Source organism: Anthonomus grandis, chromosome 5 (assembly GCF_022605725.1).
Source record: "Anthonomus grandis grandis chromosome 5, icAntGran1.3, whole genome shotgun sequence".
In the NCBI taxonomy this organism is placed as follows: domain Eukaryota; kingdom Metazoa; phylum Arthropoda; class Insecta; order Coleoptera; family Curculionidae; genus Anthonomus; species Anthonomus grandis.
In genome coordinates this window covers 30,773,988-30,801,135 of record NC_065550.1, presented here as the reverse complement: position 1 = coordinate 30,801,135, position 27,148 = coordinate 30,773,988, and the positions used below count along the sequence as shown (strand labels likewise).

The 27,148-nt window shown below is 36.1% G+C and overlaps 1 protein-coding gene across 3 annotated transcripts in view; it reads right to left on the bottom strand.

The window, feature by feature from the left end:
* Positions 1–27,148, bottom strand: part of LOC126736742 (mothers against decapentaplegic homolog 6) — a 99,254-nt gene that overhangs the window by 47,362 nt on the left and 24,744 nt on the right. For 2 of the 3 annotated variants that reach the window (XM_050441267.1, XM_050441269.1), the window contains exon 3: positions 5,843–5,896. The exons of the other annotated variant lie outside the window; for it this stretch is intronic. In XM_050441267.1, the coding sequence (XP_050297224.1) occupies positions 5,843–5,896 (54 nt within the window). The remainder of the gene's footprint in view (positions 1–5,842; positions 5,897–27,148) is intronic. 3 annotated transcript variants of the gene reach the window in all.

Genomic DNA, 27,148 nt, shown 5'->3' with positions numbered 1-27,148 from the left:
CTCCCATATCTTGAAAACCGTTCATCTCAAGATAAAATTGCACATAACCAAAGTTGCGTATTGGACCAATTGCTATCGAAAACCTTCAGTGACTTTTTCTCCTAGAATCAATAGGTTTCGAGAAAATTCTAGTCAAAAGTAAGCACCCGTTCGTTTCCAAATTTACCCTCTATACGACATTTTTCTCCTATATCTCGAAAACAGTTCATCTCAAGATAAAATTGCACATAACCAAAGTTGCATATTGGACCATTTGCTATCGAAAACCTTCAGTGACTTTTTCGCCTAGGATCAATAGGTTTCGAGAAAATTCTAGTCAAAAGTTAGCACCAGTTCGTTTCCAAATTTAGCCCTATATAAGACATTTACTCCTATATCTCGAAAACTGTTTATCTCAAGATAAAATTGCACATAACCAAAGTTACGTATTGGACCAATTGCTATCGAAAACCTTCAGTGACTCTTTCTCCTAGGATCAATAGGTTTCGAGAAAATTCTAGTCAAAAGTTAGCACCCGTTCGTTTCCAAATTTAGCCCTCTATAAGACATTTACTCCTATATCTGTAAAACCGTTCATCTTAATATAAAATTGCACATAACTAAAGTTGCGTATTGGACCAATTGCTATCGAAAACCTTCAGAGACTTTTTCGCCTAGGATCAATAGGTTTCGAGAAAATGCTAGTCAAAAGTTAGCACCCGTTCGTTTCTAAATTTAGCCCTCTATAAGACATTTTCTCCTATATCTGGAAAACCGTGCATCTTTATATAAAATAGCACATAACTAAAGTTACATATTGAACCAATTGCTATCGAAAACCTTCAGTGACTTTTTCTCCTCGGATCAATAGGTTTCGAGAAAATTCTAGTCAAAAGTTTTTTTCTCCTATATCTCGAAAACCGTTCATTTTAATATAAAATTGCACATAACTAAAGTTGCGTATTGGACCAATTGCTATCGAAAACCTTCAGTGACTTTTTCTCCTAGGATCAACAGGTTTCGAAAAAAATTCTAGTCAAAAGTTAGCACCCGTTCGTTTCCAAATTTAGCCCTCTATAAGACATTTACTCCTATATCTCGAAAACAGTTCATCTCAAGATAAAATTGCACATAACCAAAGTTAAGTATTGACTGAATTACTATCGAATGACCTTTTCTCCTAAACTCAATAGTTTTCAAAAAAATCACGGTCAAACGTTAGCACCCATACTTCCGCAAGCTCTCCATAGACCCTTTCATTCCGACCCCTTCGTGTTACTACAAATTAAAATACAGGAAATTCCCATGAAATACCCTTTTGTAATCATCATACTTTTTGCTCCCCAAGTCAGTTAACAACACCCCCATTGTTCCGATACCATCTAGAGGTGATAATATACAGGAAGGCAGGTGTACTTGTACTTGAGGCGCCATCATTGCGCATTTGCATGCCGAATTCCATGCATTGTTAAATTGACGATATTTAAAAAGGCAGACAACCACACATTTTGGCCGTCATTAAAAAGCCATAAACCAAAAAAACATCCGCAAGGGGGAGGGGGACCAGCTGCGATCAAACGGGGTACGGCGCCCCCCCTCGGTGTCGCTCAAGGAAAACGCCACCTGAAAAGCTGACGGGTCGGGCCATAAAATCTTCATTTTTACGACGAGTAAAGACAATAAAGTGTTTTATAAATATTAGATTTCGGGGCAATGTCGGAATTATTAATTTACGGCCAGCGGGGCGCATCTATACACCTGAGAACCGGTGACATTTCGTATAATAACCAGGACAAATCTTTTCTCTTTTATACGACAGATTTCTTTTATATGACACGTTACTTATAGGCTTGAAAGGTACGGGTGCTAACTATTTATTGGTATTTCCTCAAGAGTTATAACAGTTAGAGAAAAAAACAAAGGAGGTTTTTGATAAGGAGTAACATAATCTACAAGTTTGTTTCTTTCAGGCTTTTCGTAGAGGGCCAACTGCAGGAAGTACGAGTGCTAAATCTTCTTCGCGATTTTCTCAAAAGCTATCGGACCTAGGAGAAAAAGGCATAGAACCTTTTCGATAGTAAATAACAAAATGTACAACTTTGTTCCTATGCAATTTTTTTAGGAGATGAACGGTTTCCGAGTTATTACAAAAAAGGTTTTCGTATAGGGCCAACTGCAGAAAGTACGGGTGCTAACTCTTTATCGTGATTTTCTCAAAAACTATCGAACCTAGGAGAAAGAGGAATAGAACCTTTTTCATAGTAAATAACATAATGTACAACTTTGTTCTTATGCAAATTTTTCAGCAGATGAACGGTTTCTGAGTTATCATAAAATAGGCTTTTCTTAGAGGGCCAACTGCAGAAAGTACGAGTGCTAACTGTTCATCGCGATTTTCTCAAAAACTATCGAACCTAGGAGGAAGAGGAATAGAACCTTTTTGATAGTAAATAACATAGTGTACAACTTTGTTCCTATGCAAATTTTTTAGGAGATGAACGGTTTCCGAGTTATTACAAAAAAGGCTTTTCGTAAAGGGCCAACTGCAAGTCTAAGTCTAGGGTCTAACTGTTCATCGCGATTTTCTCAAAAACTATCGAACCTAGGAGAAAGAGACATAGAACCTTTTAGATAAGAAACAACCTAATCTACAACGTTTCTTCTATATCGGAACTGACTTTTATGAGATACAGATAAACCAAATCGAAAAAAAGCTAAAAAATGCTTATAATCCTTTAAAAATTCCACATAAATCATATTGCAGCAATAAAATAAAGAGAACCTAAAACATAACATTCGATTGAATGAGTGGTTCTTTAAATTTCTCGGCTACGTCACGGCAGTAATTCAAGCGACGCCTACTGTGATTTAAGAGGCTCTGTGGGCTTTTAAACAAGCCTAAAAACATACAAAACATGAATAACTGCTCTCGACGAGTTCGTACGTCGAGATTCCAAACGTCACACCCGAACTCGCATTACGTTCGAGCTCTTCGATAAAGGCGAGACCTCTAAAACAGATTCTCGTCGTACCGAAGTCGAAGAGAGAAAATCCAAACGTAAGCCAATGACCTTAAAGGCTACCCAGGCGCGCACCTTCTTTGCTTCCTTCAGATGACCCTGTTACACCGCGGCGAGCACCTGATTCCAACTGGTACCCGACTCGTCCGTCTCACTCTTACTCACTCGTTCTTTTATTTCTCATCCTTTCAATGTGTGTGTGTGAATCATGTTGTTATAATCGTGAAATCTCGAGGAAATCGGCCGAAACGGCCCATTCTTTTGTGCCTAACGGGATGCCGACATGGCGCTAATGGGAAAGTTGAGTATGTTCGGTTCTGGTTTTGTGCTTATGTATGGCTACCGTCATCTGCATACTGTTTTTCACTGTAAATCTGATTTTTTGTTGTAAATATGAGACTTTTTCATAGGAATCGATCCAATCTACAGTTTTGGATGAATAGTTTTGAAAATACTGCTCAAAATGTATTATTTAGACCTGCAGAAGTACGGGGCTAAAGTTTATTAGCCATTTGCTTAACAACTATAGAGCCTGATAGAAAAACACTGGGGACATTTTCGATCACCAGCATTTCCCTCAGTTAAACGCTTTTTACACTGCTGCTAACTGTCAAAGGTACGGGTGCTAACTTTGAAACGCCATTTACTGGAAAAATATTAATCTTAGGGCAAAACATAAGAAACCTTTTCGATAGTATTTGACCCAATATACAACTTTGATTATGTACATTTTGATCCTCAGATTAATCGTTTCGAAGATAGAGTAGAAAAATGATTTGATATCGGGCTAACTAGTAAAAGTACGGGTGCTAAAGTTTAATCGCCATTTTCTTAGAAACCATTGGTTCTAGAAGGAAATGACCGGGAACTTTTTTGACAGGAATCGAGCCAGTCTACAAATTATGTTAATGCATTTTTAATGTCAGAATAATAGTTTTCAAGATACGGTAGAAAAATCATTAGATAGAGGGCTAACTCGTAAAAGCACGGGTGCTAAAGTTTAATCAGCATTTACTCGGAAACTGTTGATCTTAGGGCAAAACATAGGAAACATTTCTGGTAGTATTTGATCCAATCTACAACTTTGGTTATGTGCATTTTGATCCTCAGATCAATCGTTTTAAAGATATAATAGAAAAATGATTTGCTAGATGGCTAACTCGTAAAAGTATGGGTGCTAACGTTTAATCGCCATTTTCTTAGAAACCATTGGTTCTAGAAGGAAATGACCGGGAACCTTTTTGACAGGAATCGAGCCAGTCTACAAATTATGTTAATGCATTTTTAATGTCAGAATAATAGTTTTCAAGATACAGTAGAAAAATCATTAGATAGAGGGCTAACTCGTGAAAGCACGGGTGCTTAAGTTTAAGCAGCATTTACTCGGAAACTGTTGATCTTAGGGCAAAACATAAGAAACATTTTTGGTAGTATTTGATCCAATCTACAACTTTGGTTATGTGCATTTTAATCCTCAGATCAAGCGTTTTAAAGATATAATAGAAAAATGATTTGCTAGATGGCTAACTCGTAAAAGTATGGGTGCTAACGGTTAATCGCCATTTTCTTAGAAACCATTGGTTCTAGAAGGAAATGACCGGGAACCTTTTTGACAGGAATCGAGTCAGTCTACAAATTATGTTAATGCATTTTTAATGTCAGAATAATAGTTTTCAAGATACAGTAGACAAATCATTAGATAGAGGGCTAACTCGTAAAAGCACGGGTGCTAAAGTTTAATCAGCATTTACTCGGAAACTGTTGATCTTAGGGCAAAACATAAGAAACATTTTTGGTAGTATTTGATCCAATCTACAACTTTGGTTATGTGCATTTTGATCCTCAGATCAATCGTTTTAAAGATATAATAGAAAAATGATTTGCTAGATGGCTAATTCGTAAAAGTATGGGTGCTAACGCTTAATCGCCATTTTCTTAGAAACCATTGGTTCTAGAAGGAAATGACCGGGAACCTTTTTCACAGAAATCGAGCCAGTCTACAAATTATGTTAATGCATTTTTAATGTCAGAATAATAGTTTTCAAGATACAGTAGAAAAATCATTAGATAGAGGGCTAACTCGTAAAAGCACGGGTGCTAAAGTTCTCTCGGGTAATCAGCATTTACTCGGAAACTGTTGATCCTAGGAAGAATTCTAGGAAGACTGTATGTCAATACTTGACCCAATACACAACTTTGGTTATGTGCGTTGTGATCCTCAAACCAATACGTAAAATGACAGGTGCCAACATTTGATCACGGTTTACTAAGAAACTATTAATCCTAGGAGGGATATATATAAATACTTCCAAAAACACTCTTAAAAGACCTTCAACAAAACGTTATACTTTAACCCAGAAGCCCTTAAAACCATCCCCTTTAATCTCCGGCGTGTCATTATCCGGTCCTCGCCCTCTTTACGATATACGTTATCATAGTAAAACTAGCAATTCATTCTCGTTTCATCCCGGTTTTCTTCCATTCTCTCCCCTTTAATGGACCAACCGAAGCGGCCACTTGTTGACCCAGGTTAGAGAAACGTTGTTTGTCTAGCCGTCGCATAAATGGGGTTGAATCAACCGTTAAACGCGACAACGTCGCACAGTTTAAATAAGTCAAATGCCTCAAGCGACCTTGCTGAACCGCAGATTGAACTGTTCATAATATATTTTATGATGTGTGCTGTTGTACAAACAAAACATATGTACGGGCTATCGGATTCGCGTCCTCGTAAATCGAAAACAATGTTGTTGTTTTGGATTTTGTAATCAGCACATAACGTTATAATAGCTTGAAGGGTAATTTAAATGGCGTAGAGGGTGAGAGGGAGAGAGCGAGCTTACCTTCAGGTCTTATCCTATCTTCGTTGGTGCGGCTGTAAGGGGGCGGCGGTGCGTCTGCAAGAAATTAAGAAAAAAATCATAATAGAAGATTTTCCCGAAGTACACGAACTATATAAGTATACAGTAGTGTCACCACAACAGAGGCCATTCTCGTTTAACGTCATAGTTGTAAAGCATCTTGTGATGCCATTGCATTCATCAAAAGTTATATTATCTCTCATATTTGTAACATACGCACATGCACTATAGTGCCAATATTAGACAGGGGGCAAAAACGCATGAGAGGTTTCTTTGGTCATGGTTCCAATGCGCATGACAACCGGACCATGGTATGGGTATATGAGAGAAAAATTATTTAAAAATATCATTGATCGGGATTAACAAATATTTTATAAAGGATTTTGTGTGTACTAATTCTATAAACGTAAATATCAAGTTACATTTTATTTAGGAACTATACTGATATGATGCCTCAATAATATTTGGTAACATCAGGGCCACGGACTCGTTTGATGACAATAATAGTCCGGGTATATGTGATCAAAATCATGTCATTTAGACATACACAATCTAAAATGTGTATTTAAGTTATATGTTTAGAGCATACGCACCTGTGGAAATAGGGCTACAATAATGCGTGGCAATATTGTAAGTACAATATGATTCCTTCTATATGATCCTCAATGCGCATGGTTACTGTGGAGTTTAACAAATAGTCCAAAAGTATTGGAGAAAACATTTGAATTTGTTATTGTCTTAGAAAAAGTAATGTCCAGCAAGGTACATAATGAATACTGGATTTTGTGCAAAGTATTTTAAGAAATTTTACAATCTTATCATAGGAACACGGACTATTAGATATACTACAGCTACAATAGTCCTAATGCGCATGGCAACTAACGGTTTCAATGATACATAGTCTGATTGCATGTGACCAAAAAATATTATAAATATCTTTGATCAGTACTAATTAATATGGTATAAAGCATTTTCTGACCTCAGTTAAATCATATTTTATATTTGTAACTTACGCATATGCACTATACAAATTTAGTGGTACGATATGACGCGGCAACAACGCAAAATAGCATTCTAGGTATGGTTCTCAATGCGCATGACAAACTGTATTTAAAATATTTTGTATTCACAGCGTACGCTGCTGAACTATAGAAATATGGCTAATATAAAATAGAAATATGATACATCATACAATTTATAGCCTTAATTTAATAAATTTTACAATCTCATCATTGGCACACGGACTATTATAAAACAGCGACAATAACACGTGCAATATCGCATAATTTTTTTTTTATCCCAATACGCATGGCAACTACCGCTTTAAACAAGTACTTTGCAACATACACTAAGACGTGGCAACAATGAATAATAGCATTCTTTGTTTATGACACTTTGATATGTGATCAAAATCTGATTTATTACAATTTAATTGAAAAACAATCAGAGATGTGTATTTCAATAATTTTATATTCATAGTACACGCACCCGGACTATAGAAACATAGCTATAATGGCATGCGGCAACATCGTATAATACCTTCCTTGTGACGTTTGCCGAATCAATAGTACGGGAGTATGGGACAAAAGTTTTAAAAATTGTCATTTGTAATTTATTATCTGATAAAAATTATGTCCCAGCCAGGCATCATTAGTCATCATAGAGACGCGGACTATTACAACACTGCTGAAATAATACGTGGCAACATCGCATAATATCACACTGTAGTCATGATTCTCAATGCGCATGGCAATTGTCTCGCTTGACGACAATAGTCCGGGTATATGTGACAAAAAATAGTCTTAAGGTTCATTTTCCGGCCCATAAGTTGTATACAACTGCATTCGGGAAAATCAACGGCAAATGGTTTACCCAGTGTATGGTTCTTTGAGCGTGACTCCAAGTAACAACTGCCTGGAAGAAATAATCAATTTTTATAATTCCTGGCGGTTTAGTCATTGATTCTTGATTGATATATTTAGGAAATATAGTTAAAGTAATTGAAATATTCCAGGCAGTTGATTGCATGTCATATTCTCAACTGATTAGGATAGTGAAAGCACTCAACTGCCTGATGGTGATAAAACTGTACCACTTGTAGCGAAGAATTTTTTTTTCTAATTTCAGGCAGTTGAGTCCATTGATTTTTTATATTTTAGGCAGTCTAGTTATCCATTTATTCAAAATATTTCCAGGCAATTTAGTCAAAGTAATTTTATTATTCCAGGCAGTTGATCCCATGCCTAAACATATTCCCGACTGACTGAAATAGTAAAAGCCGTTCAACTGCCTGGAAGTGATAAGTCTTTAACACATATTTGACTGAAATTTCTTGAGATCTAAGCGGTCTAATCATCAAATTATTCAAAATATTTCAATAAAAAAAAATTAATATTGAAAGGTGAAGGGTTTTACAAAAAGCCAAATATCTTGGAAACACGTGTATAGATGTTATTGATTCTTTTTCATATGAAAGCCGATGAGTTTCCTCATCAAAAAGGTTCTTAAAAGATTTCTTGTAAATGCAACCGCTCTACAGTTATTGAGCTACAATAGTCCTAATGCGAGGGATTGGAAAAATTGACTGTCAAAGTTTTTACAAAAACCCAAATATTTTGGAAGCTCGTGTAGAGATTTAATTGATTTTAATTTGGTCATTTTAAGTCATAATTAAGGATTTCTTCCAGGTCATTAGGGTCAAAGCAATGCAGAAGCTGAGTGTCGTCAGCATAAGGTGAATGTAACAATTTGCAGTCACTTCAAAAATGTCAAAGGTGTAATATATAAGAAATAGCAATGGTGCCATTATGGTTCCCTGTGAAGCAGATATTATGGATTTAGCCAGACGGCCCAAAAAAACCAAGATGCATCAGCTTTGCCCAAAGTAGGTCATATAGATACAGTCATGACCTCCATGCTTTTATCTAAACCTCTAATTACATTGTTTCTTAGGGTCAGTGGAGCTGTAGTGGTACTATGTTCGGATGTTAAGGCTAATAAGTGGCTCACTTTAAAAAAATCTGTAATCTCAGTATGTACCGCTGCCTCAAGAATTTTTGACTTGACTTGTCATTGACATGACCCACCTTGAGATTGCTCGATTTTTCTGTTTTTTTAGGACAAGAAGTATAACAGATTTTTTCCCCAAATCTGAAAAATAACATCTTAACATAAATTAAATGGGTTAAATGTTTTAAGATAATAGACAGGCTACAAATCAACTATGGCCCACCTGACACATTAAAATCAAACCGATTACTTTCGTTTTCAAAGTGTTTCTAGAATTCGATCGTTTCTTAGGAAAACCGATCAAGAGATCCCCTTGATTGCAGCGACATGGACCCAAGGCAAAAAAAATGAGTTCTATCTCGAGATGAGATCTTCCTTTTCACTTTGATGCGTTGTCAGCCCAAGAATGTTGCCCGAGAGGTACAGTTAGGTATATGGTCGTCAGACAGCGCGCACCAGCGCAACAATGCACTTCACTCCGATAATATGACGCGCCGATTGATGCGGACCGTACCCGACCCCTCTATAGTACCAGTTGAAATTCCTCGAGAAAATTCCGAGAACGGCTGCTAATGGATGGATGGAGCCCTAATTATATGGCAGGGGGCCCCCGGTGGCGCCTCTCCCTTATTATCACAAATTATATAGGAGACATGTGTATGTGTGTGCCGTATGATGATGATAGCGTGGCGTCCGTCACCAGTGACCCCTTAGGCACCATATTATCTAAAAATATACAGAGAGTACATCGGCGACCTGTCTTATTTGCATAATATACGACTTAACCTGAATTCATATTCCTTTCAGGAATTTTCTTCATTCAACAATTCGTTGCTTGGCGCCGTTGCCCGTCTGCCCACACCTTTATCGCCATTTATGAAATCACCGAAATGTGGAACTGTCGGCTTCATATATATATATATGCGTAGGTATGCGGCTTAATGGCTCGTTAATTAATATATCTACATAATAGTATAGTTTTTTGTTTATCGATCTGTTATATGGTGAAATATAGCGGTTTTAATGTGGGCGGGGTCATTATTATGTTCCAGAATATTTTTATTAGCGCGTCTGACAAATGCATGTAAACGCGCCTTAAGTGCATCACAATTGTTAGTCTTTAAGCTGACAAGTGACAGTCCAGCAAGCATAAAATAGGGAAGTGAGGGGACTGACAAAAATTGAATGTAGTGGTATGATGGCGCATTCTCATGATACAAATTGACGCCACTTTTAATGTCAGTCCCACCCTGTAGTAGAGCGTCTACGGTCGGACGTATCTCTTATTATTTTAAACAAAATTGATAAAATTGGCGACATTTATGCGTTCCCACAACCTTGCCCAATAATAACCAGTCTCCGCGGCGACTTATCTTCCCAATTATTTCCAAATGCTTTTAGCTTTTGAAAATTGTGGCTATCTTAAGATAACCGCCGACCGGTCTGTTCCATTAAGATTTTTAGGTATATACCCACCGCGTCATATCTCCCGGCTTGCTTTTTGTTTATATATCCTCTCTTTTTTTGATATACCGCGTGGGTCTCATGAATGAACGATTGAATTAATTATTATAATCGGGTCCTGTAGTCGACATTCTGAGAAGTGTCTAATGGAATATCGCAACGTTTCCTCGAATTTGCTCACTTGCGGTTTTTATTTTATCTAAAACACATTTTATTGTTATCTAATATAGGCTTGCATGTAAACACGCCTTAAGCGCATTCCAGTTTTTTGCTCCAATTATGTCCGTCATCGAGACAACCAGAAAAATGACAAGTGACAAGCTGAATATGGTTAAGACAAGGGAAAAGAGGCGACTCAGGCAGGTAATGAGGAAGCGGACTCTCTTGCCAGACTGGGATCCGCGAATGTGCCGATGGGGCCGGAACCCATAGTTGGTATTGCCAAATGCGTTCCGGTCGCGTCAATGAAGGGTCTGCTGGACAAGTGGACCCACCGAAGATGGACTGAGTCCCCTGGTATGAGACAGGCCAAAGCGCACATAGGTGGGCCCTCTGCCTGTCTCACCAAAAATCTACTACGCCTAAATAGACGCGAAATTCGGCAAGTGACAGGTCTTTTAACCGGTCACTGGCACTTAAGAAGCCATCTCCATACTATCGGTATTGCGGACAACCCGGAATGCCGATGGTGCTGTGAGGAGGATGAAACCGTTGACCATGTAGTCGGGGAGTGCCCAGCACTCACGCGCGCCAGGTTCAAATACTTGGGTAACGTTTTCAGTGTACCGAGCGACTTTAATCCCTTCAGACCAGAGAGCCTTACCGGTTTCTCTAAGGCTGTTGGGCTCTGGTAACCCCCGGTGGGGCATGACGGGTCCATCAAGAGACCTATATGCACAACTGCCTTGGCAGCCCACTGTTTCGTCAATTCAAGAGGCGACTCGTAAAAATCGTACAATTGTCGCCTAATTCACGCTTGCATGTATACAGTCGGTAAGTGCATTCAATTTATTTGCTCCAATTATGTGCCCAATCGAGACAACTAAAAAATGACAAGTGACAAGTTGACTATCGTTAAACCAAAGGAAGAGAGGAGACTTGTAAAATTTTTTATTGGGCAATAATATAATTCCATAGAATTTTAATATCAATTTGCTCAGTAGCAACTGTAGGTTTTCTCTAAAACACATATACGAATATATTAAAACTTTTATTGTCGCCTAATTTGTGTTCGCAAGTAAACACTCCTTTAGTGCATTCCAATATTTTGCTCCAACTATGTCCTCAATCGAGACAACCAAGAAAATGACAAGTGACACGCTGACCATCAAAACAAGGAAAGACAGGAGACTCGTAGAAATATTATATTAATAAATAACACAATTCCATCAAATTTAAATGTGCCTGCAAGACCAAAGTGCCTGTAGTTGAACGGGATTTTCTGTTAGATCAGCGAACCACTCAAAAAATGGCAATTGGCAATGTTGAGGCCAAGGTTAGTAAAATAATCCAAAAAAAATTAGAGAGTAAAACTAAGGAGGAAGAATGAAAACAACGACATCTCTTGAAAGAAACTGAAACAGATAACCAGTCGGAAGTACCTTCTTCTTCCAGTAAAATTATAGAAAAAGAATATTCCCAGGCAAATAGCGAAAGTTCTATAGAAGAAAGCTGCCCCTCAACTTCTCAAATGAGACTAAAACTCCCAAGTTTAGCGCAAGCTTGCGATAGAACAGGCGTATCCGATAGATCTGCCGCAATTATTGTAAATGCAGCTCTAACAGATATGGGAATTTTAACCAAAGAAGACCCCTCCAAGATCGTCGATCGAAGCAAAATAAGAAAAGAGAGAACAAAAGCGCGTAGTGACCTAAAAAGAAAAGATAAGGAAATATCATTTCCATTATATGGTTTATATTTTGACGGACGGAAAGACCAAACAATAATTCAAGTCAAAGGCGAAAATACATGTTCAAGAAAAACCATAATAGAAGAGCATATTGTACTAGTATCGTAACCAGGATCTACGTATTTAGGTCATGTAACTCCAACTTCTGGTCATTCCACCAATATCAAAAAAAGCATTTTAGAATTCCTAAAATAAACTCTCTAAATTACCTAATAAACTTTCCTGTGGACCTGATAAGATACCTGAGTACATGTTAAGCAGACTTAAATATAGTATATCACTTCCTTTGTTTTGTTGTTTAATAGATCTATATCAGAGAGTGAGCTTCCAAATATATGGAAATTAAGCTATATAATCCCTGTGTATCAGTCTGGTGAGAGGGATCGCATTGAGAACTATAGAAGCATCTCAAGGCAGTCTGCTGTTTCCAAGATTTTGGATGATATTATATGTGATCAGCTTAGGTGGGCGTGCAAGGGGGTATTTGATGAGAGGCAGCATGGGTTCATTAGTGGTAGATCTACCTCTACTAATCTTGTTTTATATGAGGTTGCCTTGCTGGAGGCCTGAGTGGATTCAATTTATACTGACTTCTCGAAGGCCTTCGACAGGGTCAATCATGAGTTATTACTAGCAAAACTTAGTTCCCTTGGCTTTAGTGAAAGATCCCTAAGGTGGTTTAGAAGCATGCTGCTGGGTCGTGAGCAGCGTGTTAGGATTGGAGATTCTGAATCTGGAAGTATCTTGGTGACTTCTGTAGTTCCTTAAGGGGGACACTGTTCCCCATTGCTTTTTGATTTGTTTCTGACTGACCTTGTAACGTGTTTAACTGACTGTGATTACTTAGCCTAAGTAGTAGTCTTTGATACTCAACTCAAATTTGGGGAACACTGTGATCTTGTGGAGGGGAAGGCCTCTCAGATGTTAGGTTTTGTTTTACGAACTTGTCGTGACATGTCTATTTCTACTTTGGAGATACTTTATTGTTCATTAGTTAGAAGTCATTTAGAGTATGCCTCGATCATTTGGTCTTCTTTTTCATAATTGTTACAAAATGCAACTTGAAAGAGTCCAAAAGAGGTTTACCCGGTACTATTCCTACAAGTTGAATATGCAGGATAACCTACTTGACATGGAGGCAATATTGGGACTTCAATCGTTGGAATCTAGAAGGATTCAAAGTGACCTCAGCTTGTCCAGTCGCGGTCTTTATTTCATCTAAAACACGGTTTTGAATATATTCAAAACTTTTATTGTCGCCTAATTTGCGTTTGCCAGTAAACACGCCTTAAGTGCCTTCCAATTTTTTGCTCCAGATGTATCGCCCGATAAGTAGCAAGCTGACTATCGTTAAAACAAGGGAAGAGAAGAGACTCGCAAAAATGTTATAGAAAATAATAACATTTTAATATCAATTCGCACGGTCGCGGTTATTATTTTCTCTAAAACACATTTTCGAATAATTTACCACTTTGATTGTGACCTAATTTGCGTTCGCATGTAAACACACCTTAAGTGCAATCCAAATTTTTGCTTAAATTATGTCACCAAAAAGAAAAGTGACAACTTGACTACCATTAAAACAAGGGAAGAGAGAAGCCTTGTAAAAATGTTCTATTGAGCAATAAGACAATGTCATGAAATGTTAATATTAATTTGCCCAGTCGCGGTTTTTATTTACTAAAAAATATACAGTATCGGACAAAATTAGAGAGACTTCTCTATTTGCCAACTCCAATTTTTTGTACTTGAAATAATATTAATATTTGTTAATTAATTATTTGACAAGAATTCTATTATCAACAATTCATTTTTGTAGCTCATGTTTACATTTATTTAAAGAATGTTTTTAACATTGATAAAAAATTACTGCGACAGAATTAAAGAGACTCATTTTGTATTTAGTTTCGCTGAAGTCGCGATTAGTTTAATTTCTGTTTATTAGTTTGAGAATATCATTAGCAATGCCTCGTGGTAAACATTATTCCATAGACCTAAAAAAAAAAATTATAGAAGCCTATAACTCAGGTCGCTCACAAAAATTAATAAAAGAGCAATTCAACGTCAGTAAACAAATGGTTTCCAGAATAATAAAAAATTATCAGCTCCGTGGAAGAGTGACAAACCTTAAAAGAGGTGGCCGCAAGAGAAAAACCTCAGTACTGCTGGACAGGAGAATTAAACGACTAAGTCAGAATAATCCGCGTCTATCTTCAACACAGATTTTGGCTGAATTGGAGGCGCCTGGGGTTTCATCCAGGACTGTACAGCGGCGATTAGTGGAGGCGGGGCCTCCTGGAAGGAGACCAGCAAAAAAACCCCATCTATCAAAAAAAAAATGTAGCTGCTAGAATGTTATTTGCAACACGTCACCGTTACTGGACAGCTAAGGACTGGAATAAGGTTTTGTTTAGTGACGAGTCTAAATATAATATTTTTGGAAGTGATGGAGCGCAGTTCGTACATCGCCCAGCAAACAAAAGGCTTGATCCAAAATATGTTTCTGGTACTGTGAAGCACGGAGGTGGCAATTTAATGGTTTGGGGTTGTTTTTCGGGTTATGGAATGGGTCCTATCCACAAAACTGAGGGCACTATGGATAGATTTATGTATCGGACTATACTGTAATGTTGCCTTACGCCGAATGGGAAATGCCGCTAAGATTCACGTTCCAACCCCAAACATACGGCCAAACTTGTGAAGGAATGGTTTTTGGCTAACAAAATTCAAGTTTTAAAATGGCCACCGCAATCGCCGGACTTGTACCCAATTGAAAATCTTTGGGAGATTATAGAGAAAAAGATTCGCACTAAAAACATCGGGAATCGTGCTCAATTATTTGAAGAAATCGAGAATGCCTGGAAATCAATGGATCCGGCTGTAATTTCGAATCTCATTGGATCGATGCCGAATAGATGTGAAAAAGTTATCCAGAATAAAGGGTACTGGACAAAGTATTAGGTTAGTTTCATTAGTATAGGGTACAAATGTACTTTAAGGATAAGTCTCTCTAATTTTGTCGCACAGAATTTTTTGCATTTTTTTATTTTTCCTATTAAATCTTGAGAAATGTTTTTTTTTAATTTATTTTAGTGCCTTTTTAAACTACTTCAAAACATAACATCCTTCAGCACAAAAAGAGGAATTTAATCACTTTTATCTTACATAAAAGACGTAAGTAGTCGAGTCTCTCTAATTTTGTCCGATACTGTATATTCGAATATTTTAACACTTATTGTCGCCTACTTTACGTTTGCATGTAAACACGCCTTAAGCGTATTCCAATATTTGCTCCAATTAGATTGTCAATCAAGACAACTTGGCAAGTGACAAGTTACATATCGTTAGACAAATGGAAGAGAGGAGACTCTTAGATATTATATTGGAAAGTAATGCAATACAACGAAATTTTAATACCAATTACCTTTAAAACTCATTTTAGAATATTTTAACGCTTTTTAACTCATTAAGTGACAAGCTGAGTGACATTATTAATCCTATTCAAGGGAAGAGAGGAAACTCAACTTTTTGATGAGACAAATTTCAACAACACGCTAATAGGAAAATAATAAATGTATTTGTGTGAATGATATCGATATGGCGACCCTCGCGTCTACTACTAAAGTAAAAGTAAACATATATATAGATAGACGCCACCTTATTTTGAACAAAAATTAAGTACATAATAATGAATATAACGCGAGACCGTGCATATACATGGCGCCTGCCTTCGATAAATATTTACACGAGCAGGCGCCCGATTATTTTCGATATATATAACCTTAACAATAATTTCAGGAAAAAATGGCGACGTCGGATTTCTTTTTATGAATTACAATTCCGGGCGCAGCACTGGACTTTCTAGTATGTCTGCATGTGCATTCCATAGTTCATGTCCGAACCTAATTAAAATACCACAAGCAAAAAGCCATTAACGGCAGCACTCAAGTGGCTTATAGAATATAATTCTCTCTCTATCCGCGAGATTTTTCGCTCACAAATGGAATTGCATTCACGGGGCTCTCTCGACCATAACCTACATTTTTTTTTTAAACGAGATATATCTAATTAAATTTATTATATTTTATTTATCGATAAGGGTCGTGGATTTATTAAGATCCTTCTTAGATAAGGAATGCGCTTCATAGAAATCATATTGCGACGATTACACTGAATTTAATATGAAACTGGTAAGGCTGGAATGGATATGGGAATATAGGCGTTAAGGGGGGTTTACACGATGCCAGTGACTTGAACAAGTTACTAGAATCCAGTACCAAAAGCAAGTGCTTTGGAAGATAGTTCTTGTCTACATGATGCCAGTCATTTGATCAAGTAACTTGCATAAAATCCATTTTATCAAGTTTTTGTAGTGTAGGTTACAGGCGAGAATTAAAAACGTTAAATTTAAATGATGAGTGCGAAGCAGAAGGAATATGTTTTACTTAAAAAGAAAGCTTAATATTAGGTGTTAAAGTACTGATAGAGGAGTTAATTGACATTGTTCAGAGTGAATTAACAACAAATCCCAAGAAAAGAATTTGGGTTAGAAAATGGCTGGCAAGGAGAAGCACGCATGGTGCATCTAACATGCTTTTAAAGGAACTTGCCATCGAAGACGTTCAAGAATACAGAAACTGTATGAGAATGTCTCCTGCTTCCTTTGACGTTCTTCTGAAAAAAATATCGCCAGCTATACAGCGATCTGACACCACAATGAGAATGGCTTTACCTGCCAGAACAAAATTAGAAATTACTCTGTCATATTTAGCTACTGGAAATAGTTACCGAAATTTGCAGCAGCAATTCCGTGTTTCCCGGCCTGCAATTCCAGAAGTATGCGATGCCATATACGATGCATTGGAGGATTTTATACAGGTAAATAATGTCGTATTCCTTTTTTTATAAAATTAAAATCATAGTTTTCAACAGTAAAAAAATAATTATTCATATATCATATTATTCAATTAAACGTAAAATAACACATTATTCTTTAAACTGAAATCTAAATATTAAGTATGAATGAAAATAAAGTATATGATTCTAACCCCAATTATCAGTATCTAGATCAAAAGCGGATCTATATGCTTCGGAAAGAATATTGCTTGTATTGTTATCTGCCGGTGGTAGGGATGTGTTGGGTGATTCTGGAGAAATCAAGGTTTCACCTGATTCCGGGATCGGCAAAGTACTAAATGCACTGGTGCATCTGGAAGAACCTAATGAGGTGCTTGTACCTTCTATATTTGACACTCTGGAACGAGTCAAAATTTGCTGAATTTCAGCTTGAGCCGTGACGGCCGCTAAAAGGGGCAACTTATTTAATTGTGCAGCTACGCTCTTTCCAAAAATATCGAATTCATTTTCAGATGATTCCGTAGATTGTAGATCTCGAATAGACGTCGTTAAAGAATTTAAGTCTTTGATGCAACCAGCAACTTCTTTAATCTTGGACTTCGCTGCCTTATGGCGTTTTGGAGTAGGTTCATTAATAGCTCCACTAACATTCGCTTTTATTACCTCTGCTGCTAATGGTACTTCTTCAACTTCATCTTCTACTTGTAATGTATTCGATCCATTATATGTTTCTGAAGCCTAGAAAATATCTCATATTCACACATTTGGCATAATAAGAAATTATTTAGTATTTTTTATTTTAGGTACCAAAAAGTAACAAAGAATGGAAAGCTATCGAAAGTGATTTCAACCATAGATGGAATTTTCCAGGATGTTATGGTGCCATTGATGGAAAACACATACTTATTCGAGCTCCTGAGAATTGTGGCAGTAACTTTTTCAACTATAAGGGACAAAACAGTATTATTTTGATGGCAATTGTAGACGGAAATTACAATTTTATATACATTGATGTTGGCTACAATGGAAGAGCCTCAGATGGAGGAGTTTTTGCGCAGTGTTCTATTTTTGCTGCTTTAGAAAACAATATATTACCGGATGGTGGATTTCTTGTTGGAGACGACGCTTTTCCGTTAAAGCATTATTTAAAGAATGCACTTACTGTTGATGAAAAAATCTTCAATTATAGATTGTCTCGTGCAAGAAGAATTGTGGAAAATGGTTTTGGTATTTTAGTGTCTAGATTTCGAGTTTTTGAGAAACCCATAGCTTGTGGACTATCATCAGTGGATAAAATAGTCAGAACATGTTGTGCCCTACATAACTGGCTTAGATGCACTACTGTAAATGAATATTTGCCAAAGGGATCCGTTGACGAAGAAGATATCGATCAAGGTAGAATTATTCTTGGGAGTTGGAGGTCAGAAGTAGCTGGTTTGCCATCAGTTTCACGTATAGGAAGTAATCATTCTTCACAATTTGCAAGAAATTTAAGGGATAAATATAAACACTATTTTATGCCTACAGGGGCCGTTTCATGGCAGGAACGAATGATTTTTTAATTTCATTTTAATATATTTTGTATTCAATTACTAATATAGGTACATATAATAAAAAATATATAGTAGCTTCTTACTTACCAAATTACTGCATGTTACCCTTCTCTTATCCATTGTTTGTAAAAACATATGCATAACTGAAAACCACTTCATTTTTGGTTTATATATTTCATCGGCTCCGGCCCCAGAGCTTTGCGATTTCTTAATTTTTGCTACCTCTTGTACATACGTCGACCTTAGAGTTTTTATTTTGTTTTTTACATCTATTGGGCCAAAATTCTCGATTTCCATTGTTTCCACAATTCTTTTTATAGCCGACTCACGGGCTTGTTTATTTCTATAGATTACCAACTGTGTATTCCAAAGGCACTCTTCCTCCCTATATAATTCTACAAACTTTACTGTGGTATCTTCAGTCCATTTTGCGCACATTTTGAATAATAATAACACCTACACTTTAAAACAATTACTAAAACTACGTACTGATTTATTTACTAAAATCGAACGCTGGAATCATCGTGTCTACACAGGTTTAGTTAAGAGGATAGTGGGAGTGGGGGTAACCACTTGCTCCAGTAAATAGAAATGCTATCTATTCACTGTACTGGAATCGTTACTAAAATCAGTACTGGAATTTAGTATTGGAATATATGTTTACACAAAGCAAGTACTAAAATCCAGTGCTGGATTTTAGTAACTTGTTCAAGTCACTGGCATCGTGCACAGATAAAAATGACTTCTTATTACAAGAAAATATATTATCTTGGCTGTTAATTATCTTTAATTAAGGATATACATTTAGTTCAAACTCACGTTATCTTGTCAAAAGAGAATCCACGTTCTTCGCATTACTTTCTAATTATCTTAGCGAATTAAATCCTTGCTATTAGACAACTGTCTTTAAGAATAAAATTGTGAATTTATCAATACTTGTTTAAAGAGTACGTTCTTGCTTTAACGTCACAGGTGCTTTGCGTTGGGTCGCGTAGGTATAACCCCGGTGTTTTCCCTTTGTCGGAACTTTGTCCTTTGGTCGTTCCAATCATTAGCAAGTTAGACGCGGCATTGTCAACGCGACACGATGTATAATCGCATTTTTGTGTTTGAATTTGGTTTTTTCAACATGGACAACATCAATTTTGAAGTTGAAGTAAGTGAAGTTTTCTCTTTTTTAAAGCGGAATGCTTTGAAACACTTGTGGCCTGTGTTTGAAGGTATATTTATATTATAAATATATGTGGTTTTTATTTCTTTTTTTAAATTATACCGGTACCTATATATGCGTGTGTAGGTTTAAAATACTCAGTAGGGCTATAATGCATTTTTTACTTTCTTATAGGTATACCTAGATTAGTTTATAAATAACTAAATAAGCATGCATTGATTTTTAAAAGCTTTTGTGTAAATTATTATTGTATCCTAAACAAAATGGTGGACGTTTGCGTTAAAATATTCTTTAGAAGCTAATATAGCTATATTTTCACAGGGCAGTTCTGAACTAGTCCGGGATTGTTTTCCTAAGTTTCGATTGGCTGATGATAAAATGCGGACATATTAAAAGCAATAAAAATACAGGAAAAGACTCGGGAAAAGAATCCCGGACAAGTTCAGGACTGCTCCGCGAAAACCGCTATAAATTTTCCTAAAAGAAAAAAATATAATCTTAGCAGAAGAGAATTTTCTTACTTTAAAATTAAAATCTTGAAGGAAAGGTCATGTACTTTAAATAAGATAATTATTTCGAGCTAAGAATCGTACCATTTTAGGACAAAATAAATATCCTTGGCGCAAACATTTAAGTAACTGTGAAAAAAAATCCTTTTTTATAAAAATATACGTTTAATTTTTTTTCTCTTATATCGAAAAATATATGTATAATATACAGTGTGATCGTAATAGTAAGGAATAAATTCAATGTTTCATTGTCATTCATCATGTTAATTTTTTCAGGATATTCTATTAATTTATGCATAGGTGGTTAGTCTGGTTAGCAGATATTATCTACAAGTATTAGAGTTTTGGAAATGTAAATAACTTAGAAACCATAAGCCTAGACAATAGTTATTACCTTCTGGTTTCATAAAATAATTTTAAAAAATAAGACTAGTGCAATAAGTGTTACAGATTTTTTTAATTTTTTTTTTGATGCTCATAGCATAATAGAGAGTTTAATTTTGCGTTGACGTTAAATATTAACGATATAATATTAGTATATGTATTTTGTGAAACTTATGACTTCCATAATATAAAATAAAAGTGTCTTATTAATATTTTATCTTCTTTTCTTTTTTATATCCTCGAAAAAACCTCGTAAAAAGCGCTATAAATTTTGCTCGATATTTAATATTGAATGCGAAAACTTATTTAAGTGAATAAAATATAAAAAGTAAAATCAAAAACAGTTTATGAAAAATGAAAACATAAGATACATTTTAATAAAAAAATACATAATTATAAAGGGGCTTTAAATACAATAAAGATATTATATACTCGTATACGTATTTGGTTGTGAACAGTCGTAATCCACAAAAAAATGTAAAATTGTGTGAAGCTGTCTAATTAATATTATAGTGTTTTCTGACAGGCTTAACTTAATTTTATATTTTTTTGTGAGTTATATTACGAAATTTCGAAAACTTATCTTCCGAAACTGTAATAATAATTTTTGGGTCAAGTAAATAATTTCTTAATACAAGATATTTAATATTTGACGTAAGAACTTAATGATCTTGTATCCATTAAATTTTTAGATTTTAAGCCATTCATTTATTTCCGTCAAAGAAATGTCTTTCAGACAAGTACATTTATGTACACTATCGGACAAAAGTAGAGAAACTTCTAAAAATTCTTTGATTTACGGAAACCATGTATTTAAATTAAATATTTACTACAAATATTGTAGTTCTCAACAACTGCGTTTTTTTACCGCATTTTACATGCCTCTTATCAGTTGTTTATTTACAATAAAAGAATTCAAATATTTTCGGATGGACATAAGTAGAGAAACCTAAATATCAATCGTCCAAATTTAGTATTTAGTTCGCTTTACGTGAGTTCTGTTGATAGTTTTGCATAGTTTTTTTAATCAACATGCCTCGCGGAAGATATTTGTCTGAAGACCTTCGTAGAAAAATAGTTGATGCACACAAGAGTGGTATACGACAAGTGGACATTAGTAAAACGCTTAATTTGCATAAGTCCGTTGTTAGCAAGACAATTTCTAATTTTAAAACACGAAATTCAACAAAAAGCATTAAAAAAAGTGGCCGCCCAAGAAAAACAACCAAACACATGGAAATGATGATAAAAAGAATTGCCCAGTCTGATCCTTACAAATCAGCAAATAAAATTTTAAGTGAATTACCTGGTGTTAATGTTAGTTCTAAGACCATACAAAGACGACTGAGGGAAGGAGGATTATTTAGTAGAAGAGCCGCTAAAAAGCCGTTTATTAGCAAGAAGAATCAGAAGGCCCGACTCAACTTTGCACAAAAATATTTGCATTGGACAACCAACGACTGGAAAAAAGTTCTTTTTACTGATGAAAGTAAGTTCAATTTGTTTGGGTCCGATGGAATCTCATGGGTACATCGACCACAAGGCAAAAGATTCGATCCAAGATATACACAGCCTACGGTAAAGCATGGTGGTGGCTCCTGCATGGTATGGGGTTGCTTCTCTGGGTTCGGTACAGGACCATTACACATCATTGAGGGTATCATGGATCGATTTGTGTATTTAGACATCCTACAAAATGTAATGCTACCCTTTGCTGAGGATAATTTACCTTTGACTTGGATATTCCTACAAGATAACGACCCCAAACATAAATCAAAGGTTGTCAAAGATTGGTTTTTATCGGAAAATATTAGGGTTATGGACTTTCCTGCGCAAAGTCCCGATCTTAACCCGATTGAAAACCTCTGGGAGGAACTAGACCGGCGTGTAAGGCAACATCAGATCAGTAATAAAAATGATCTTATAAAAGTTTTACAAGATTCCTGGAATTCTATTGGAGAGGAAACCATTATGAAACTGTTGGAATCCATGCCTAATCGATGCCGCGAGGTGATTGCCAATAAGGGATACTCTACTTACTATTAATTTTTCTAAGATAGAAATAAGAAATAACTTGTACTTTTGGAATAAAATTTAGTTTCTCTACTTTTGTCTCATAAATATTTTGTTTAATTAAATTAAATCTTAGGATTTTCTTCTACAATTTATTTTACTTTATACAAATTAAGTCTTAACAATTATTGTTGATTTTCATTATGTGTAGAACTGCATTAGTTTTGAAGTATTCAAATAAAACGCAAATTTAAAAAGTTTCTCTACTTTTGTCCGATAGTGTACATATGAGAAGATCACACGTTTTGAAGTTAAGATTAAGACTCTTGTACCAAAAACATAATGACCTTGGGGAGAGAAAATTATTTTTTTTTCTTCTCTTAGACCAAATAACTAAATAATTTGCTGTTCTTACAATTAGGACATATTTACTTAACAATTTAAAATAGTAGTAGACTAAAGCTAAGGATGTGGTAAGATTTTCCTAAGGTAATATTCATTTGGCTATATCCAAAGACATGGCGGCCTTGGTTTAAACTCGTTTTACTTTATGTTAAGAGATCCTTTTTATCTGTGTGTAAACCCCCCTTTAGTGTCGCGTGACAGCTGTCAAACGCGTTCTTTGACAGTTCGTTTTCTTCAATATCGGTGCGTGGTATAATTTAAGTTAATCACGTCCGCGTCGGGTCCCACTGACACGCTAACAAAAGACCCCCATCAACAAAAAATTCAACGTTTTTATCTGACGGTTTTGTCGCGACCACTCAACGTCGGAGATTCGGTTGTTTCACGAGGACGGTTGTCGGTGTGGCGCCGTCGACAATTAGCGACGATAATGGAACCGAATAAAAGCAGCACCGAAAACCCCCGTTACACGTTGGTGTTTGTATATGAATATAAAGCAATTAGAACGGCGTGAGAGCCGAACATTTTCATTCCCAGATTACCTAATACGGTTTCATTGGTCGCACCCCAGCATGAAATAAAATGCCACCCATCACTCTGTTTACCGTATCGTCTTCTTCTTCTTCTTCTACTCCTCCTTGGTCGTCTTCTTATTCTGTTATTTCGGCTTGATCATGGGTCGGCGCCAGCGCTATCTCAACAGAGCGGCGTTTTTTTTCTTCTTCTTCCTCTTCTTCTTATTTCACGTAATTATCGGCGGTCGGCCCCCTACGGCCCCGTCTGCCGGACGTTTATCGAAAATTGCCGCGACCCACGTTCGTGTTTTCTTTTAAAGCGCGTTGGTTTTAATTTAATTTTCTTCTTTTTGCTTGGGTGAAGGCACAAAATACTGATAGATGCCAAATAAAATTAATCTATTGCACGCACTTACACTATCGCTCATATATAGAGCAACGTTTTAAAAAATCTAGTTTTTTTTTTCTCCATTTGGAAAATAGGTCTGCTTACTTTTTTATGTAATAGTAAAACAACTTCTATTACTCTCTACTATTTAACTGGTACAGGTTGGATGCAGGGTCCAGCTCGTCTGGATACCTGGCCTGATTGTGAAAAAAATGTTAACATTTTACCTTTGATATACTGGAAAGGTATTTGTACTAAAATGCCACTTCGACATGTGGCAGAAGCTGTACTTGGCATGCCAGCGACTGAGAGAACTTTCAGTTCTTATGGCTTTATACATTCTCAAAACTAGGAATCGTCTAACAACAAAAAGAGCTGGTATGCTAACTTATATACATCACAATCTAAAACTATTTCCTCATAAAAGCGTTAAACCGAGCAAAGATATAAGTTTCAGATTAGGATTAGTTGACAAGGAGAGACATGTCAGACATGTGTATTCTAGAATAGAACAAAATCGTTTAGGTATTAACATTATTATTTTTAATTTAAGAAATATAGAAAAAACAGTATTATTCTAGAAACTACTCCCGATGCCGATGAGGAACCGTCTGGACCGTCAAAATCACCATTACCCTCTTACCTCCACCTCTAAAACCTTACCTGATAACGGAAATGAACATGTAAGCTGTACCAGTGAACTTGATATTAGCTTCAGTGATATCTATAATTATGAGACTGACGAAGAAGAAGAAAATTACGAATTTTAGTTAAATCCAGTTTTATTATTTTTATTACCTACCTTTATAAGCATTTAGTTTGAATTTACATATTTATGTTATTTTTTAATAATACAACTTTGTTTTATTTATAAATATTTTTTATTATGAGAATTTAATGTTTTGTTTTACGTTGTATTATATTTTTTTGTTTAAAATGTGTGTTTTTATTGCTATAATAAGTACCTAGTCTAATATTGAAAATAAGAAAATATAAATGACCATAAATTACAAAAATGACCAATAAATGACCGTCATTTTACATCACTATTCGTGATTAATAGTTTCGTTGCAAGTATCATAGTCTTTTGAAGAGAAGCGATAGTATATGTGGGTGAGTGTCGTCAGCAAAAGCTTGTATTTTTCAGACATGAAGAGAGCTTATAAGTTCAGACGTGTAAATGATAAAGGGGACCAAGGATTGAGCCCTGAGCTGTTCCTGATACTAGACTCTGGATACACAACGTTAACACTTGTCACAGCTTTTCTCTTTAAAGGCACTGAGCCAGTAGAAAATAAATAATATCTTAGAATACAACGAAGGCCTATTATTTTATCTGTTTTTTTTTTTCAAATTAAACGACCACCTTAATTTTCAGATCTACGAACTGAATCGTTCAGTAAAAACCGTGTCATAGTTTCTTCCTCATTAAAACGAAAAAAAAAAAAAATCACAAACGCGCCGCCAACAAAACACGTGTGGGTTAAGGCGTGGGCGCGACCACTTATGCGATTATGATTTTTATGTCTCGCAATAAAATCGCTTGTGCGATAACACCGTTTTAAGAGCAGCTTAAAATCGCCAAAATATCTGAAACGGGCCTTAAACGAAACAGAAAAAAGAAACACGACGACGACGGTCTAAAAAAGCAAGAAAAACAATTACGTAAGAGAGCGTTTTAATTCTCTGACGGACGGCGAGGTCTATAAATTACCCAGCAGGTTGTATCAGCAGCAACGTGCATAGGTAGAACCGACAAACATATTTTTAAAATGAGCCAACACAAAACTGGTTAGTTGGCCGATCTTTTCACTATAACAGGTATGGGTTTAATAAGATATTATTTGAATTAGGAAGTTTCATTTATACACAAGACTAATATGCACACCCAACTCTCCGGCAACATCAGAACTATAGTCAAAACAGGCCTTGTGCTACTTTTGTGACGTTGACAGTTGTCAAAACTGTCTTCACAGACCTGTTTCAACCTACTTAAAGGAGGATACTACTACTCAAAGGAAGATAAATAATTCCTCCAACAGAGCAAAAGAGTCTTGGAAGATTTTAAATTAGCTAAGGGGCAAAAATAATGTCTTGGTTATTCCAAGTACCTTAGATTCCAATGTCCTCAATTCCTTCTACTGTGATATTGCTAGTATAACCTTGCAGCCAATCTCTCACAAAAAATAGATCCCAGGAGCTATCTCAGCAATGTGGTAGTAGCCGAATCTTTCTTTTTTGCCCCCACAAGTGTAGAAGAGCTTAAACAGTTAATGGTTAATATTAAGAATAAGAGTTCATCAGGTTGGGATGGGCTTTCTCTTAAAATATTTTCTGCTTTACCTCTTGTTGCTTTGCAAGTCTTGGCCGAGTCAATTAACTTTTCATTTATGTCTGGAGTTTTCCCAGAGTGCTTAAAAAGAGCAATGATTGTTCCTCTTTACAAGGATGGCGATCGCGACTGTCCTTTAGACCTATAGCGTTATTGCCTACTTTAGCCAAGATAGTGGAACGGCTCGTTAAAGTGAGGATGGTTTCATTTTTAAATAGGTTCGGCCTATTGAGGCAGTTTGGCTTTCGTGAGTCTGTGAGCACAAATGATGCTATCTTTAGCTTTCTAGAGCACCTGTACAACCGACTGAATGTTGGTGAAGTTGCAGCAGCGGTATTCTGCGTGACTTGTCCAAGGCATTTGACTGCGTGAGTCACAGAGTGCTGCTGATGAAACTGGAGCTCTATGGTTTCAGAGGAACTGCCCTTGAGTGGTTTCGTTCCTACTTATCAAATCGTGTCCAGGCTGTCAAATTTAATGGTGGTATCTCTAAGGAACTTAATATAAATGTGGGTGTTCAAGGATCAGTACTTGGTCCTTTACTTTTTCTCATTTATGTGAACGATCTGCCACAACTGCAGGTAACTGGCAAATTTAGATTGTTTGCCGATGATACCACCATCCTCTGGCACGACTCTGATGTTTCTCAAATGGAGGCCAATATACGTGCAGATTTGTTAAAAATAAAAGACTGGTGAGATGCAAATTTTTTGACATTTAATGTTTCCAAAACAAATATCTTTAATTTTAAATAATAATGTTTAAATAATGAAGCCATC